At 39.6% G+C, this 19,824-nt stretch overlaps 1 protein-coding gene across 1 annotated transcript in view; it reads right to left on the bottom strand.

Annotated features, from left to right (window-relative positions):
• ANKRD50 (ankyrin repeat domain 50) overlaps positions 1 to 19,824 on the bottom strand; it is a 944,454-nt gene that overhangs the window by 458,205 nt on the left and 466,425 nt on the right. The window contains exon 2 of the mRNA XM_044061681.1: positions 17,748 to 17,977. Within this exon, the coding sequence (XP_043917616.1) occupies positions 17,748 to 17,977 (230 nt within the window). The remainder of the gene's footprint in view (positions 1 to 17,747; positions 17,978 to 19,824) is intronic.

Genomic DNA, 19,824 nt, shown 5'->3' on the forward strand with positions numbered 1-19,824 from the left:
TGAAATGGCCCAGCCAGAGCCCAGACCTAAATCCAATAGAAAATCTGTAGGGTGACCTGAAGAGGGCTGTGCACAAGAGATCCCCTTACAATCTGACAGATTTGGAGTGCTTTTGCAATGAAAAGTGGGCAAATATTGCCAAGTCAAGATGTGCCATGACGATAGACTCCTACCCAAGAAGACTGAATGTTGTAATTAAATCCTAAGGTGCTTCAAACAAAGTATTAGTTTAAGGGTGTGCACACACTACAAAGTATTAGTTTAATGCACACTTATGCAACAAGCATATTGTATGTTTTTTATTTTTTATATTTCCCCCCAACAGATTTGTTTGTTTTTCAATTAAACTGTCCAATAGGTCACATTAAAGATGGGAACAGTTTTGAAATGATTTACTGTGGTCTCATTTTTTTACATCACAAAAACTTGGCATTTTAACAGTGGTGTGTAAACATTTTATATCCACTGTATATAAAAAGTACAGTTGTGTACACTTACCATAAATGTAGATGTTCAAGTGTATTCACTGTTGCAGTCATCACATTTGGGTTATCCCTGCCAGGTTAGCCCTCAGTTGGCCCGAATACCAGAGGCTTAGTATTTCTGCGTAGGTTGCCGTCGCTCCAGGACTGATGTCAGGTCATTGCTAGTATAAAATAAGGCAGCCAACGGCATTACATCAGTTTTTTCTTGCCCTAACTGTCAGAAGCCCCCAAGAGGGAGCTAGGTTATGGCTGAAGAACAACACCAGTAGAAAGTAAATACCAAAAGTTCCTTGTAAGGAGAGAGAGAGAGAGAGAGAGAGAGACAAGGGGGATGGAGGGAGGGAGGGAAATCAGGACTGCAACAGTGAATATACTCGAACATCTACATTTATGGTAAGTGTACACAACTGTATTATGTTCTTCATGTTTCACTGTTGCAGTCATCACATTTGGGTTGATTCCCAAAGCTGAAGAAAAAGGTGGAGGCAGTCAAGAAGACTGGGGGCTGGCTAGGATGCCCTGCAAGACTGCGGTGGCAAAGCCTGCCCTGGATTTGGAGAAGACAGGCAGGTGGTAATGCTTGGTGAAGGTATGAACTGATGTCCATGTTGCAGCCTCCCGGATGTCCCTGGTGGGGACCCCTCTGAGGAAAGCTGAAGAGATGGAGGTTGCTCTGGTAGAATGTGTCCTGACCCCCTTGGGGGGAGGTTTCCCATGTTTCCTGTAACAGAAATGGATGCAGTATGCTATCCATTTGGAAATGGTTTGTTTGGATATGGCTTTGCCCTCTGCTCTTACAGCAAAGCTGACTAACAATTGATCAGTCTTTCTAAATGATTTAGTCCTGTCTAGATAGAATCTGAGCTGTCTGTGCACATCTAGAGAGTGTAGTATCCTTTCCCCCTTGTTTTGTGAGTTAGGGAAAAAGGTGGGCAAGTGAATGGATTGGTTGAGAGCCACACTGGACACCACTTTTGGCATGAAGGATGGGTTAGTCCTGAGGGAGACCCTGTCAGCATAGAAAATGATGAAGAGCTCTATAGTCATTAGTGCTTGTAGCTCAGATACTCTTCTTGTTGAAGTGATGGCCAGAAGCAAGGCTGTCTTCCATGAGAGACAATTCAACTAGACTGAAGCTGCTGGTTCAAAGAGGGCAGGGTGAGCTTTTCCAACACAAAGTTTAGGTCCCAAACTGGGGTAGGTGCTCTTCTGGGTGGCCTCAAGTTGTTAGCCCCTCTTAGGAACTGTTTGATGAGAGGGTGTGAGAAAAGAGGTGGGTCGTGCTGAAATGAGCAGAGGCATGAATTTTAATAGAAGAAAAAGCTAGACCCCTGTGTAGTGTCAGCAAGGTAATCCAGGATTTGAGGTAGGGAGGGCTGTGCCATCCCGGCTCCCTTAGCCTGGATCCAGGTCCAAAACCTTTTCCATTTGTCAGCATAAGACTTTCTAGTGCTAGGCCGTCTGGCCTCACGTATAACATCTGGAACTTGTTTGCTGAGATTTGCAGCTTTTGCAGTGGTCAGGGAATAAGCCAGGCTGCCAGACTGAGGGTCTGCAATTGAGGATGCATGAATTCTCCTTCATTCTGGGTCAAGAGTGTTGGGATCTGAGGGAGATGACATGGTGGCAGAGATGACATGGTGGCAGAGGTGACAGGCTGCCCAGCAGTGGGTACCAGTGCTGGCGTGGCCAGTCTGGGGCAAGCAGGACTCTCCTCGGTTTTTCCTCCCTTATTTTGAGCAGTACCCTTGTAATGAGCGGCAGTGGGGGAAATGCATAGACCAAAAGGTTGACCCACTGGAAGGACAGAGCATTCACTTTCCAGGTCTTGCAGAACTTGCTGAGCTGATGGTTGAAGTGGGAAGCAAAGAGGTCGACCTTCGGGGTGCCCCATTTCTGAGTTACAAGGGTGAAGGTTCTTTGGTCTAGCTGCCACTTGGGTGGGTCCAGAAGATTTCTGCTTAAGTTGTCTGCCAGAGAGTTTAGAGAGCCCGGCAGGAATTGTGCTAACAGGTGGCTGAGGCTGTGTGCCAAAGGGTCATGGCGAGCCTGCACAGAAGGTACAAGTGAGTCCTTCCCTGCTTGTTGATATACCACATCACAGTGGTGTTGCATGTTTTGATCAGTAGAGCCACTGGGGAGAGTAGGGGTCTGAAAGCAGTCAGTGCGTTCTGGACAGCAAACATCTCTTTTTGGTTGATGTGTAGATGTATTTGATATGGGTTTCATTGGCCCTGTATGCACCTGCCGTCCGGGTGTGCACCCCAGGCATAGTCTGATGCGTCTGTGGTGAGGGTCTGGGCAGTGTGGGGTTGTGAGAAGAGTAATTCCTTGTTGTGGTAGCATGCTGCTGCCCACCCAAGAAAGTCTTTCCTTAAATAAGGTATCATTGGCATAAGAGTTTCCAGGTCTTGAGAGTGTTGACACCAAAGACTTTTTATATACCATTGTATTTTCCTAATATGCAGTTTGGAATATGGAATGAGTAGAATGAAAGAAGCTATGAACTCCAGAGCTTGCAGGATTTTCCTTGTGGATAACTGGAGTCTGTTGGCTAGTTGAGAGAAATAGGTTGTCAGGTAGGTTTGCTTTTCTGGTGTAAGGAATTCCATCTGGGATGCTGTGTCCAGGCTTGCTCCCAGGAATATGATTTTTTGGGTGGGTACTAGTTTGGATTGCTTTTCACTGATAGTGTACCCTAGGGAGGTCAGTATGTCCTTTACAAAGGCCAGGTGCTTGAGCAGCTTTTCCTGACTGTCTGCCTAAATTAGGCAGTTGTCTAAGCATGGGTAAATTTGGATATTTCTTTGCCTGCAAAAAGCAATGGGGGCAGCCAGACATGTTGTGAAAACTCTGGGAGCAGTGGATAAGCCAAAGGGAAGCGCAGAGAACTGAAAGTGCAGTGATCCTGCCCTGAAACGTAGATATTTCCTCCATGATTTCCTTGTTGAGATGTGTAGCTAGGCCTCTTTTAGGTCTAGGGTGGCTAACCAAGCATCCTTGGAGAGCACAGGTAGTAGTTGCTGGAGAGTGAGCATTTTGATTTTTGGTATCACCAGAAAGGTAAAATCAAGTTGGAGGTTGCAGGAGCAAAACAGGTCCAAAAAAATGAAGAGTATCTCAAGACCAACTATGTAAAAAGAATGAGTATTTATTTAAAGATGAGCACTTTCACTGTTAACATAGCTTCTTCAGATCTAAGTTAAAATAAATAAAAACTTAAAATGGTTCTTTTATATGATCACCTCTAGTGGTCAAACAAGTAATTACAATGAAGAAAACATAAATTGATTCTTTTGTATTATCACCTCTAGTGGTCAAACAAGTAATTACAATGAGGATACATATAATGAATGAATAACAAGTTGGATATACATCATAAAATCAAATAGATGTTAAATGCTCAAACAATGCCTGTCCTGAAAATACAGAAAATCCCAGTCAACTACATTTCTAAATGAAATGACATGAAAAATATATATAACCTACATAAGAAATATCATGAATAAAAGTGAGTGTTGAAGGGGGGGGGGGGAGAAAAAAGCTAAATTCTCTAATGGTCAAACAAGTGATTACAATGAAAAGACATAAACTGGTTCTATTGGATGATCACCTCTAGTGGTCAAACAAGTAAATACAGTAAGAATGCATGTAATGAATAACCAGTTGAATATACAAAATATATGTCCTGAAATCACAAATCAAATGAATATTAAATGCTCAAACAATGCCTATCCTAAGGATACAAAAAATCCTAGTCAACTACATTTCAAATGGAATGACATGAAAAATAGCGAACCTATATGAGAAATGTCATAAGTGAAAGTGTGTATGGAAGGGAGGGGGGAGAAAGAAAAATTTTTCATTCCCCCCCCCCCTCCATACTCACTTTCACTTATGACATTTCTCATATAGGTTCGCTATTTTTCATGTCATTCCATTTGAAATGTAGTTGACTAGGATTTTTTTGTATCCTTAGGATAGGCATTGTTTGAGCATTTAATATTCATTTGATTTGTGATTTTATTATTTTATTTTACATTTGTTGACCGGGCTAGTCTGGCTGGATACATGTCCATTTTCAGCAGAGGCCCGAAGAGAAAAGCTCCACTAAATACTAAGTACATTACATAAAAAAAAAAATCATTACTCTAAGATATAGCAAAAATCAGAAATCATAAAAACACAAAGAATGAAAGATAATTTCAAAGAGAAACAAGTTTACAATATGCAGTTCATTAAATGTCAACAATTGTACATAAATGTACTTACTTAAATCTGAACAGTAAAAGGAACAGAAATGAATAAGGTAGAGATGAAAAGAGTGGAGGAGAAACAGAGTACGAGAAAATGGTTAGTCAGGTGTACTGCAGGAACAAAGCCAATGATTTTGGAAGTTCAGTTTAATTTTCTGTTTGAATAGTGGCAGGGATGTAGTCAGAGTTATGTCACTAGGTAAGAGATTCCAACTTCTACCTATTGTGTTAGTGAATAGAGAACCACCTGCTGTGTTGTTTGCCTTTATAGATTTTGTCATGAGTTTACTAGAGGAGCGAAGTGAGTTAAGATTGTTGTAAGGGATTAGAAGTTGAGAGAGTATTGGGGTGTTGTCAGGTAGGTGTAATATGTTGTGGGCTATAGTGAGTTGAGGAATTATAAGGTAGTTTTGAAATTCAAGCCAGCCTAGTTGTTTTAGGTTTATACAATGGTGGGTCCTAAAGGGGTTACTAGTGGCGAAGCGAGCTATGTTGTTACAGCAAGTTGCAAGTTTGTTAAGATTGATTTTCTTAAGGTTTGCATAAATGGGGGAAGCATATAGGAGAGTAGATAAGAGATGAGATTGTGCAATTTTGGTTCTAGTTGCTGGGGTTAGAAAAGGTTTGATACGATATAGGGATCCAATTTTTCTGTTAACAATCTTGATGTTGTTGTTAATGTGCTGATCGAAGGAGAGATTATTGTCAATGGTTATTCCTAAAAGTTTTGTAGTTGGATCAGGTGAGATGATAGTGCCATTATTTGAGGAAATGGTAAAGTTTAAAGGGGGGGACCGAGTGGTGGGGGAGAAGAGGAGGAGTTTTGTTTTTTTGGCATTTAGTAGGAGAAACCGTCTAGAAAACCAAGTTTCTACTGTGTTAAAGGTATTTTGGGTCGATGAGCTCAGTTCAGTAGAGGATGGTGCCGAGCAGATAAGGGTAAAATCATCTGCGTATTGTATGCAGGTTGCTTGTGGGATTGCAGTCTGAAGATCGTTAATAAAGAGGGAGAACAGAAGTGGTCCAAGAATGGAGCCCTGGGGAACTCCGATGGAAATGGGCAAGAGTGATGAGATATGGTTTTCCCATATTACTGCTTGTTGTCTGTTGTTAAGATAAGATCTAAACCAATTAGTGGCTAGTTTATCACAAGAGAGAGATTCAAGAATGTTAATTAAGAGAGAGTGGTTGACCATGTCGAAAGCTTTAGAGAGATCAATGAAAAGAGGGGAAGAGAGAGTATTGTTGTTTCGATTTTTGTTGATAGTATCTACAAAGGAAAGAAGGGCAGTAGTGGTACTGTGGTGAGGTCTAAAACCATGCTGACAGTTTGCTATTATGCTGTGAAGAGAGAGATAGTGCACAAGTTGCTGATGAATAAATTTTTCCATGATTTTTGCTAGGGGTGAGAGAAGGGCAATTGGTCTAAAGTTGGAAAGGTCAAGGGAGTTACCACCTTTATGTAGTGGGATAATATAGGAGACTTTCCAGATATCAGGGATGGTTCCTTCTTGGATAGTTCTGTTTATAAGTAAGGATATAGGATATGCAATTTCTTTGGCAGCTTTCTGAAGGAAAAGAGAAGGGAGCTTGTTAGCAGAAGGGGTACAGGGTTTCAGTTTGTGAATGAGTCTGTAGATGAAAGAAGTAGATATAGGTTTTAGAGAGAAGTTGTAGGAGGAGTTAGCTATGTTAGTTGGAATATAAGAGTTGTTGGTGTTCATTTGTTTGGCTAGGGATTGAATAGTTTCAGAGAAAAAAAGAGTTGAATGCATTAGCAGTCTGGAGAGGGGTTTCTGGGTCAGCATTTAGAGGGGAAGGAGTTTTAGCAATTCCTGGGGAAAGAAGTCTATTTACTTTTGACCAGAACTGTCAGAACTGATTTCAGGACATATATTTTGTATATTCAACTGGTTATTCATTACATGCATTCTTACTGTATTTACTTGTTTGACCACTAGAGGTGATCATACAATAGAACCAGTTTATGTTCTTTTCATTGTAATCACTTGTTTGACCATTAGAGAATTTAGCCCCCCCCCCCCCTTCAACACTCACTTTTATTCATGATATTTCTTATGTAGGTTATATATATTTTTCCTGTCATTTCATTTGGAAATGTAGTTGACTGGGATTTTCTGTATTTTCAGGACAGGCATTGTTTGAGCATTTAACATCTATTTGATTTGTGACTTTATGATGTATATCCAACTTGTTATTCATTCATTATATGTATCCTCATTGTAATTACTTGTTTGACCACTAGAGGTGATCATACAAAAGAATCAGTTTATGTTTTCTTCATTGTAATTACTTGTTTGACCACTAGAGGTGATCACATAAAAGAACCATTTTAAGTTTTTATTTATTTTAACTTAGATCTGAAGAAGCTGTGTTAACAGTGAAAGCGCTCATCTTTAAATAAATACTCATTCTTTTTACATAGTTGGTCTTGTGATGCTCTTAATTTTTTGGACCTGTTTTGCTCCTGCAACCTTGATTTTACTTCTAAGTGCTTTTTAAACTGGGTGACGGGCAGCATTCATCTGGTGTATTCAGTGGTGTGCTGTTTTAAGATCACCAGAAAGGTGTTTAGAATGGATAGACTGAGGATGGGGTGCCAGGTGCCCTCTTTTCTGGGTACCAGGAAGAGTCTGGAGTAGAAACCTTGGCCTATCTGTTCAGCAGGAACGTGCTCTATTGCCCTCATAGAGAGCAGGGAAAGGACTTGCTTTTTGGCCTCTACCCACTGATTTGGGGGAAGATCTGGGAACCTTTTTGGGGTTGGTAGAGTGTGGAAATAACATCTGTACCCCTGGGACACTATGTTGAGGACCCAGCGGTCATTGGTAATGGTGGTCCAGGTGCTTGCGTGAAAGGAGTGTTTTCCTCCTACGGGCAAGTGAAGGTGGGCAGAGGGAGGGTGTGTAAGTGGAAAGTCACTGTGAGTTCTTACCATGAGGGGGTGGCTTAACACTCCCTGGTTTTGAAGAGGAGGAGCTCCATTGCTTAGATCTCTGCATTCCCTGGGGCTACTGTCTGGGGGGCCTGCTTCCCCGGGGTCTGGGTTGAGCTAACCTGGAGGGGACAGGAAAGGACCAGTGCTTGAAGAGGCAATGCCTACTGAACCTGGATGGCTGGACCTGCAGGAAGTCCTTAACTGTCTGTATAGATTTTGCTTTCTCTTCCATCTTTTTTAAGACCTCCTCTGCCTTGGTGCCAAATAAGTTGTCTTTGTGCAAGGGTGCGTCCAATAGTTTGGATTTGACATGGTCTGAAAAGGGCTGTTCCTTAAGCCAAGCATGCCTTCTAAGGACAGAACCGGTGACTGCTGCCCTGCAAGATGCTTCTAGGGCATCAAAACCACATTGTAAGGTGTGCTTAATTACTTAACCTGCAGAGTGCATTAACTCTTGTAACTCTATTTTCTGCACAAGCAGGAAAAGATGATATTTTTGTTTGAGGAGTTCCATGGTATGTTGCTGAAATTTTAGCATATGGAGCTGACAATTTAGTGCTCTAACAGCAAGAGTAGCAGAGGTGCATACTTTTATACCCTATTTATCTAATGCTTGGGAATCCCTATCTGAGGGGGTGGGGTTCTTTGTAGATGTTTTTTTAATTCCTTTAGGCCCTTGAGAAATAACCTCGGGGTCAACAGTAGGATTTTTGAAAAGAAATTTGTGAGAGTCAGGGACTCTATAGTACCCGTCAGGTTTCCTGGGAGCAGGAGGGAGGGTGTCAGGAGTCAAACTAGATTCCATAAAAACATCATCCACAACATCCAGGACAGGAGGAATGGCCAGAGGTCTGTGCTGTGGAAGATCTAAGAATTCCCTTAGTCTCTTTTTAGACTGAGGGTAGTCCTGACATTCCCATTGGAAATGCTCCCTTAAAGTATGTAAGGTTTCCCCAAAGGAAAAGTCCTCGGGTGGAGAGGCTGAAGGAATGGATTCTTCTGCATCAGAATCCTCATAAGCAGAGAGGGGTTGCATGTCTTCATACTCAGATGCATCAGAGTCATCGGACTCCTGCTCAGATAAAACTACTGGGGACAAATCTCTTTTTCTTTTGGTTCCCCTGATCAGCATTATAAGGTCTTCCACTATTTTAAGCATTTGAGACTGAGGCAAGGAAGAAGGTGCCTGAGATTAAGTCGTCGGTTTCTTGGGTGTGGTTCATACCCTGGGCCTTAGAAACATGGTAGTTTTCGAAAGAACGGTAGATGTGAAAGAAGTCATCAGTCTGTGTTGTGAATCGGTAGTGCGAAGTACTTCCTCGGAAGCTGGTGCCTGCTCAGTGGCTCCGGACCCATCCAAGGTAGAGACATCCACAGGATCCTTAGTTGATGAAGAGTCTCGCAGCATACCGGACTCTGAAAGGGTCTCGGTAGCGGTCTGCGAATCCACAGAAGTGGGCATCAGGGGCTGCGAAAGCACCTCGGTGAGGACCAGAGAACTGACGACTTTGGACCTGTGTAGTCTGGCTCTGTCTTTATCCTTACGTTTTTTCAGAAAATCTGCTGTCGGATGGCTTACCGAAGCCATATTGGAATTTGAGGACTGAGAGCAAAAATATCTAGCTACAATAAGGGCCTGACGACGTATAGTTCTTGCGTTGAACAAAGCACGAAAGCGACAGCGGGGGACATCATGGTCTGGGCCTAAGCAAGTGACGCAGTAAGAATGAAAGTCTTGGTGTGGTGCTTGCTTTCCACAGGCGAGACAGTTGTTAACTTTTTCTGACATCGGTTAGAGCAAGAAAAAAGGATTCCCAACAGGGTACTTAGCTTTAGAAGACTTCATCTTCAATTTGGAAAATGAAAACTCAGGCAGCGGCTGACTGGCACTCATGCGAACTGCTTCTGCTTTGGGCTCCTCAGCAAGAAAGACTGATGTAATGACATCGGCTGCCTTATTTTATACTACTGACAACCTGACATCAGTCCTGGCGTGACAGCAGCCGACGCAGAAATAAAACCCTCTTGTATTCGGGCCGACTGAGGGCTACCCTGGCAGGGATAACCCAAATGTGATGACTGCAGCAGTGAAACATGAAGAACATCTGGAAAAAAGCTAAATATGTAAAAGACTTGCATCAAACACAAATTAAAAAGAAAAAGCTGGAAAACTCTACAAATACAGAATAGGATCAACAGAGAATCACAAATTCATTTAACATGACTGATGAAGTTAACTGTTTTTTTTTTTTTTTTTTTTTTTTTTTGGTACAGAAAAGGAAATGATTAAATTGATTAGGCAAAGTGGAGCTTAACACAAGACTGGACTGCAGCAAATCAAGCAGCTGTTTCCAGAATGAACTGTGCAGTACATTAATCACTTAAGCACCCAACAATTCAAATCCCAACCCACCTCACTGCACATCTCAGAAAACCCTCTGACCTACTCATACACAGTATTAACATCAGAAGCATAATGAACAAAATCTCCAGCCTACATGCACATCTTTCCCACTACTCTCCCGATATTGTAGTTATTACTGAAACATGGCTAAAACCAGAAGTAACTAACAATGAATTAATGCCTCCTGGCTACAACATTCTGTGTAAAGATAGAACTGAAAGAAAAGGTGGAGGCATTGCTATCTTACTTAAGAAACAGTTAAAAATAGAAATAAGTAGTCCTTCATTACCCACTTTAAAAACAGCCGAAATATTACTTACTAAACTATACCTACACAACAAAAAAACTATTAACCTAATTGGCTGCTACCTCCACCAGGTAATAATTTTGACATAGTAGAAAATCTGCTCAGCTGGGCATCTATGTCTCTACCACAAGAGACCATATTACTAGGTGATTTTAATATCGACTGGCAAAATTTGCAACTCCTCTAAACCTACTAACTTCTTAAACATCTGCGGATTCTCTCAGCTTATACACCACCTAACCAGAATTGATAAAACCACAAAAGGAGAATCTATACTCAATTGGATCTTGTCAAACAGGCCAAACAACATTAGTAAAACCGGCTGTCTCCCTGACATCCTTGGTGACCACCTCACAACCTATCTAATCAGAAGTCAAACCCATATAGTAAAATCTACCATCTGCCAACAAATAAAAAGTAAAAAGTACTTCAACCCCAATAGCTTTACTACTGCTCTATCAAGTTGTAACTGGCACCCCTTAAGAACACTTAACTTGGATGATGCTGTATCATACATTAACTCAACTTTCCTTTCAATACTAGACCACCACGCACCCCCTAGAACCATTCAAATCAAATCTAACTATGCCCTGTTATCCAAAGAGACTACAGCACTACTATATAATAGGGACAAAGCTTGGGAAAAATGGAAAAAGACAGGTACCAATACTGACAAACAAAAATATCTCAAGCTCAGGACTAAAGCTAAGAAACTAATCAAGACTGATAAAACAAACTATTACCACAGCACTCAAAACAGATAACAGAACAATCCTAAAAAATTTTGGACCGCCATAAACAATCTACTCCATCCAGGTAAAGCTAGCACACCTGCTTCTGTTAACTCAGACAACTCAACAAACATAGCAACCCAGTTCAACAAATTCTTCACAGATTCCATTCTAACCCTAGCTAAATCATATACGCCCCCAACTACCATCAAACGACCCAACCTCAATACCACTGACCTGGGCTTCTCACTGCAACCTGTTCCAGTCTCCACTATTAAAAAGATACATACAAAACTTAAACCTACAGCCCTCTCTGTAGACAATCTACCGGCTGAATTCCTAAAGACTGCTGCTAATGCTACTGCATAACCCATAACAATCCTCATTAATCACTCTATAACTGAAAGCTTAGTTCCTCACCTCTGGAAAATTGCCTATATCACCCCACTTCACAAAGGAGGTAACTCCAAGGAACTAACCGACTATCGACCAATCGCCATACTCTCTCCATTATCCAATAATCTTGAAAGATGTGTACACACACAAATATTAACTTTTCTAAACTCCAATAAATCAAAAGAAACACTCCAAACTGACCACAAAACCAAGATCGAGGTCCGGTATGCAGAAACACCAACTGGCATAAAAGTGTAGAACAGCTCACAATAAGGTAAAATACTCCAAAAAGTAGAATAATTTATTTTAAACGCCACAAGTCAAAATACACGTTTTTCGTCAATGGTATGACTTCATCAGAAACATTCAAGTGTAATGTTACACAGCCTTAAATACTGGTACAATAAGTGGATAATTGACAAGGAACTAATATAATTACCCACATTTAAAGCACCAAATAAAAATAATTTAAAATGCTACATACAATTTAAAATTCATAAATAACAAGATAATGTATGCTAAATAGCAGACATTCTAATACAAGTAAAAAAAAATTTACTAACCACAAAAATCAATAACATTCTGTTCTGTATATATGTTTTAATACAAAAGCAATTTGTTTAATATGTAAAAAGTATTTATATATGTTTTTTACTTCTGTGAAAACAATATAATAAACTGTATTCCTAAATGACATAATTATAAATTTATTCAAATCATTTGTGATTTGAGCTTTAGATATGGTACAATGGATATAAAATCATTAAGCCCTGGGAATCGATTGGATTCTAAAAGAATCTGCCAATATGTTTCTTTGTGGGATAGTCTAACTTCCCAAGGTCCACCCCTAACATCTTTGGAAACGGAATCCAAAATGAAAAACAAAAATACTGCTCCATTGCATGTAGTGGTGTGCCTATAAAGTGCATTGTTTGTGTTACCTTTCTGTATGTTATTGATAGAATGTTATTGATTTTTGTGGTTAGTAAAATTTTTTTTACTTGTATTAGAACGTCTGCTATTTAGCATACATTATCTTGTTATTTATGAATTTTAAATTGTATGTAGCATTTTAAATTATTTTTATTTGGTGCTTTAAATGTGGGTAATTATATTAGTTCCTTGTCAATTATCCACTTATTGTACCAGTATTTAAGGCTGTGTAACATTACACTTGAATGTTTCTGATGAAGTCATACCATTGACGAAAAACGTGTATTTTGACTTGTGGCGTTTAAAATAAATTATTCTACTTTTTGGAGTATTTTACCTTATTGTGAGCTGAACTTTTCTAAACTCTCATAATCTACTAACAAACACAACATGGCTTTAGGCCTTCGCACAGCACCACTACAGCTCTTATGTCCTTTACACACACAGTCAACCAAGACAGAAACAACGGTAGCTATGTCTCAGCCATATCCTAACCTCTCCAAGGCCTTTGATATGGTAAACCATGACAAACTCGTTGACACACTTGGAGAATTACATCTGAGCACATCTACCACTTCCTGATGAAAAAATTATCTAACAGGCAGACAACAGGCAGTAAGATGGCAACAGGGACTCTCCTCACTACTACCAGTCTGGGTCCCACAGGGTTCAATCTTTGGGCCACTATTGTTTTCTATCTTTACCAACAAACTACACACAGCCATACTCCATGCCTCCATCATACAGTATGCAGATGATTCCACTCTCATCTGCGCTTCTCCCTCCCCTGAGATCCTCCACCACCAAACACAATCCTCTTTTCTTGCTGTTGAGCATTGGCTCTCAGATTCACATCTAATACTAATCCCTAATAAGACTCAGCTTATTATTTTCCCACCCACACAACACTCCTCCCATACTATTAACTTTAACATTACCTCCAGTAACAACAAAATCATATCACCAGTCACTCACACAAAATTACTTGGGGTTATCATAGGCAGCCAATTGAAGTTTGACATACATATATCCACCGCCACAAAAAAGTGCATAAAAAACTTGCCAAGCTATACAGGAACAAACAGTTCCTAACCAACTCCACCCGAGCCACCATTGCACGTATCCACCTTATTTCCACACTCTTATATGCATCACCAATATTCACCAATCTCAGAAAATCAGACCTTGTCACTCTTCAAACCTGCTATAATAAAATTGCCAAATTTGCAACAAATATGCCCCATCAAACACATCACTGCACTCCTCTAAAAGCTCTTGATTGGCTGGAACTTCCCAACCTCATTTTTTATAACCAACTTATAACAACCCACAAACTTCTTCACTGCCCTGACAGAATCCCTGCTCTAAAAAAACTAGTTCACCCAAGCACCAAAGCTAGAATTCTACAATCAAATCAGAAACTCCTACTAGAGGTAACAAAAAACAGGAACTCTGTTGCTAAGCAGTGGAACAGCCCCCCCCCCCCCAATATCACAACTATATCTACCCTCACCCACTTCAAAAAAGCCATAAAATCCCATCTTCAGCATCTTTGGTTATGTAACTGCAACAACCCAGACTAATCTCCTACTAGTACTTTCAGCCTACCAATACATATATCTCTCTCTATTTCCCGCCCCACTATTTCTCCTTCCTTGCTTTACTTCCCAGTATCATTTCTCTTGTTACATCTCTCCGCTTCTCCCTCTAAGTGTCCTCTTCCTTTCGTATATCCAACTGATTTTATGTACAGCACACCTAATAATACTATCCTTATTGACACCCTTTGAATTACACCTCTTCCTCTATATGTCTGCAACCTTCCTGCTTACCCTACCTTTATACATTACCACCTACTACTCTATCAGCCCCACTTTCAACTCACTATTTCCATATCTGTACATATCCTCTCTCCCCTCTACTCAGAACCCATCCTATCCAATCTATCTTTTATACACATTTCATCCTACCAGCTTTTTTATAATACACATATATATATATATATACATATCGCAAATACTCTGAAGTATTTGTCTAAATTCTTTCTTTTTAAGGTAATATTTTTCAACATCATTATTAATAGAAAAAGTGTATGGATACTATATATGACTGCATGTAATCTAACTGTAAATCAACTATCTAATGTAATATTTTACTGTGTACATGGAACTTTTGTCCCCAGGCCTCCGGTGAAAAAGGACGTGTGTCCAGTCGGACTTTCCTGGTTAACAAATGTAAAATAAATAAATAATCGTGTGCTATACAGATAATAAAAGCAGTAACATTTCGAAAATGGGATACCCTTTGTACCCTAAGCTGCAGTGAGCTCATGATATGTTACAAAATGGTAAGGAAGAGATACTGGCAAACTGATACACATGAAGGAGTTTTAGGATCAACACCTCCCCAAATGGAAAGGGATAGGTGTGTCGGGTACTGATATTGTGGGTGTACAAAACCATTAGAAATGTTAAACAATGTCAAGTTTATTCTAGGGACTGCGACTCCTCTTTTCAGACCTGAATCCTACTACCCTCAAACTCAAGCAGCCTTCTTCTGTCATCTTGACACCATGTCTTCATAAGGGTTGAAAAGGATGTTTGATCACAAAAAAAAGATTATGAACTAGTAGAAACTGTGACAAGAAATAAGCAAAATTCAGACAGCTCAGAATATCAAGAGCACAGCTACATACTTTCTGTATTTTACTGTTTATATTAAGCAGCAACATCAGAAGCCAATGCAGTCCTCAAAGAGGAAGGATTTAAAGACTGCTTTTTCCCTTCCCTGCCTTAAGCAAAATGTTGACTGGTTACATGATTGCCCTACCTTGCTTTTGGGTATAACAGCTCTTGATAAGAAGGTCACCTGTGCAGAAGTGTACACTACAGGCAGCTAAAACCACTGAAGCTAGCTGGGACCGCACTCTTGGGAAAAAAAAAAACAGTGTAGGTTTCCACAAGAGATTTGTAATGCAATTTTCTACTATACACTAAGAAAGGTTTACCCTCTACTGGAATATACAATATTCCAAACAAGAGTTTAAAATGGCTACAGGCCATCAATGAGGAGAGGCAGCTGCAATTAAACAGAAATTGATACTGTTACCAATAAAAAATAAACACCATGCTGTTTCTCCACTGCGTTTTACAACTTGCAATTAATTAAAAAAAACTCTCACTCTACCCATAAACAAAAAATAATTTAAAATTAAAACAGCATGCTCCTGAAGTACTTCAGTATCCATCAGTTCACATGAACACCAACAACCTAAACTCTGACAAGCATTGATTGCATTAAAGTGATGTGATGGCAATGCATCACTACATGTATGAGTGCATGCGTGCAGTATACAACCAACATGGTTCCACTAACTCATACTGGAGTAGAACAGAAAACAATAGTGATTTGAATTATACAATGAGTTATGAAAACAGTATTTTCTTTTTTGTAAATAATGCCACTGTACAATTCCAACAGCCATTCTATCATTCCTGGAAACAATATTCCATCGGCTACATAAAACTGTCAAGATACAACTTATTTTCATACCTTTCAACCGTCCAGATTTGTGCAGAATCTCCAGATTTTTGTCTCATGGTTTTTGTAGGTCCTCAAAAAATTTTGTTTTTTCGGCAAATCATTGTCAAGGCATTGAGGATTGAAGTCAGAAAATAATGATAGACATTTCAGTTTCAGACTTCATACAGTCAGTGTTAATGCAAAACCCATTATTCTATCCTCTTTCTACATTTTTAAGAGAAATATTTAAAAACTGTCCCTATTTATGAGCCTTTGTCCCCCCATTTTTATGGCTTTGTCCAGACTTCTTGCTCTAAGAGGTTGAGAGGTATGCTTATTTTACAAAACTGAAAGCACCATATTAAAGGAAACAGAAAGTAGCAACAAATCCAAAATACCATTTCTGCACATAAAGACTCAAACATGGCTTCCTAGATCACTCAATACAGTGTAGTTATGCTAAACTACTACAAAAAGTATTCATTCTCAGTTTTTAAATTAAGAACACATTAAATTCATACATACCATAGTCATACCTATTCTACTCATGTGTTTAATCTGTTGTTAATTTATGAACCTAAATTCATAAATACCATAAAGTCATACCTATCCTATTTAGGAACTACACTGATCATATGAAAAAAATATCTTTCAATTATAATATTACAATAAAAGCTAAAAATAAGTAAATAAAAAATATGACCACATATATTAAAATGCAACAGCAAAGTGTATGTTACATTTTATTCACACTAACCAAGGGTGTGCTATCACAAAAACAACATATGTCAGCACAAATAATGCTCTGTCATGCAAAGCGTTCACATTTTTCACAGTTAAGCACAACTGCATTAACCATTTATTTTTAAACTTCTACTAACGATCTATACATTTCAGTTAAATATCTTGCTTTGGTTCCAGTTTCTTGCATGACTTGTAAGACCACACCTTTATTTAGCATTACAATGTTGTCATGACAGCAAGAATGCCAACTTTGATCACAAATGTGCATAAGTTATAGCTTCCAGCTATGTAACATCATTATATGTAGTTATGGACAAGAACCCAATACAGAAAGTCACACAGGAGGGTTATACAAGAAAGCTGTAAGAATTAACATGAATTAATATGAACCTGCTGAACAACAAGTTTTAGGACGTCTAAAAAGTCTCTATTTTCTGATTTTGCCAGTCTAAAAATACAAGAAGCTAGTGCCAGCGCTGACTGTCTTTAAACATGTGCATATTCTTCAAATGAAAATAAACAGTATATGACCATAATCCCTTTTTTTTGTAACACATTTTTAGTTGATTACTACAAAGACTTTCGGCTTTTCCTGGTTAGGGGTCGCCACAATGGAACTCCAGTCCGCTAATGATTGGCAGTGGATTTTACAGTGCTGAGTTGCCAGCCCAATGCCCAACCTTCAACGAAGGCACGCCCATTCACGGTCGCACCTACCTGCATGTCTTTAACGTCACTCGACCGTGCGGAGGACATGCAGACTCCACACAGAAGGCGTTCCAGCCGAAAATCAAATGGGAGAATATTACTACTGGCTATAAAACACTTTCACAGTTCTCAGTGTATAGTACAACAGTAGTCAGTCTCTTTCTTTCTAGATATACTCACAAAAATTGTGCATTACTTACAAACATTATTTAAAAAGGTCTTACTTAAACAGCATAGCAGAATTATGCAATATTGATGTAGCTAAAACTGCAGACATGTACAAAGTCATCTGCTCCACATACCTGTAAACATTTTAGTGATGGTCTTGCTCTGTTTTCGTGCTGAGCAGATGAGCAGAAGCCATGGAGGAAAATACTCGTGATGAGTGGCCAGCAGTTCAGCGATAGTCCCAGACAAAGTGCTGGCTCGTGCCTCTCCCTCAGTAACATTACAGCCTTCATCTATAGAATCCACAAGGATAAAGACACTCTGCTGCGGAGGCTTACTATTCAGAAGGGGAAACAGCACGCACCTGTAAAAAGAATTAATGGCTTATTAACAGTTTTTCTACAGTACTTTGTTATTTCTGCTCGTTATTCTCATTTAATGTTTGTAAATTAACCTATACGCAGTACTAAACAGTTTTCCCTATGGCACATTAACCTTAGGTATTCACTCCTCTGATTATCAACAAATAGATGCAATGAATGTAGTATATGACATAATTTATCATTACAAGATTTTACTATGACTTAAAACACTCCAAAATACAAATATAAAAACTGACTCTGATAAATTAGATATCAGTCACTGTCTTACAAACTGTGGATGGAAAAGCAATTTCAACTTTATCTTTACTATTGTACTTACACAAACTGAACACTGTTATAATACAAATGAAACATAAAAAAATGATAAAAATGTTGCAACTGAAACAGCAAAAGGTTTATGTCAATAATAGTAAAATCGAATTCATGGGGTCACACTTGCGGCTTTCAAACTTAGTCAAAAAGAAAGTTGTTAAGGAGCTCATGGGTCCAGATAAGCTGAGACAAAACCACCATGGCAAGAAGCTCAAAGGGGTGGAGCCTGACATTCCAAAGCCTGACCAACTGAAGTTACACACAGTGTCCTGGGAAATGTTGCCAACCAAGCAATGGCAGAGTACAAAAAACAAGGAGCTTGGAGGGTGGGGACAATAAGAGGCAATTAACTTATTCAGGTAACTGGGACCCAAGTCAGGGTGCAAACAAAAAAAAACACAACCAAGACTTTAAAGATGATGTAAAACTGCAATGGAAGCCAGTACAACCTCCAAAACAAAGAGATGACATGACAGCAGTGGGAAATATCAGTAAGTGATCGTGCTACAGCAATTGGTAAATCGCAGTACTGGGAAACCCAAGATAAAGGACACTGCAGTAGCCAAAACATGAATGACCACAGAGAAATGCTCAAGAGGTACTGTGTTTAATTCACGAACTACTCCTCAAAAGAAAGTAGGATGGCACTGTGACGCCCGTGCCCTGGCCAAGCAATCAAGGAGCCTCAATCCTCACCACTTACACCAGAGAGGGAGACTCCTAGAAGAGGAAAGGATAACTAATACACACAGTAAAGTACAATTTCCCTTAAGTGCACACAGAGATCACAGTCAGTCTGGGGCTGGTTGCTCCCTTGCTCACCAGGTCCCCAATAAGACTACCCACTGGCACAGCTATAGGGACCAGGTCTCAGCCTAGCTGGGCAAGCTAAAACCTCCAGTACCCTCTCTGTCCAACCAGTGCTTCGTGTCCTTGCCCAAGTAGCTGACACAACACAAACACACACTTTGAGAAGAGGTTATACAACCACACAGACCCTCCTGGGAAAAGTCTGGCACAGGTTCTCCAGCTGTGCCCCTATTACCCAGAACATACAGTAGTAATTCCTGCCACCATCCAGCTAATATTATCAGCTACTAAAAGGCCCTTAAAAGGGCGTCCAATTATTACTGTGCAATATTACTATCCAATTGGTAATGTGACTATTCAGTCTAAGGCTTATTAGGCTTATTAGAGTGGCCTATTACGATAACCTCTATAAATATGCAATGTACTCCAGAGCCTACTTTTCTACACAAACCAGCCACAGGTAAAGGTTTTTAAAATATTTAATAATAAATAATTAAAACACAAGACAATACTACTACATCACAGAGATATCTAAGAGTTCAGAGATCACAGAAAAACTTAAAATAATACAGTAGGACAGGTCTGATGTCAAAGAAAAACACAATCTAACTTTCTAATCTTTAGCTAATCTTAAGAGAAAACACAGTGCTATAATCCTACTTACATACATAAAGCATAAGCAGTGCTGGGTTAGATGTCCAAGATC

This window comes from Protopterus annectens, chromosome 2.part0 (assembly GCF_019279795.1).
Source record: "Protopterus annectens isolate FY-2018-M chromosome 2.part0, PAN1.0, whole genome shotgun sequence".
Lineage (NCBI taxonomy): Eukaryota > Metazoa > Chordata > Ceratodontiformes > Protopteridae > Protopterus > Protopterus annectens.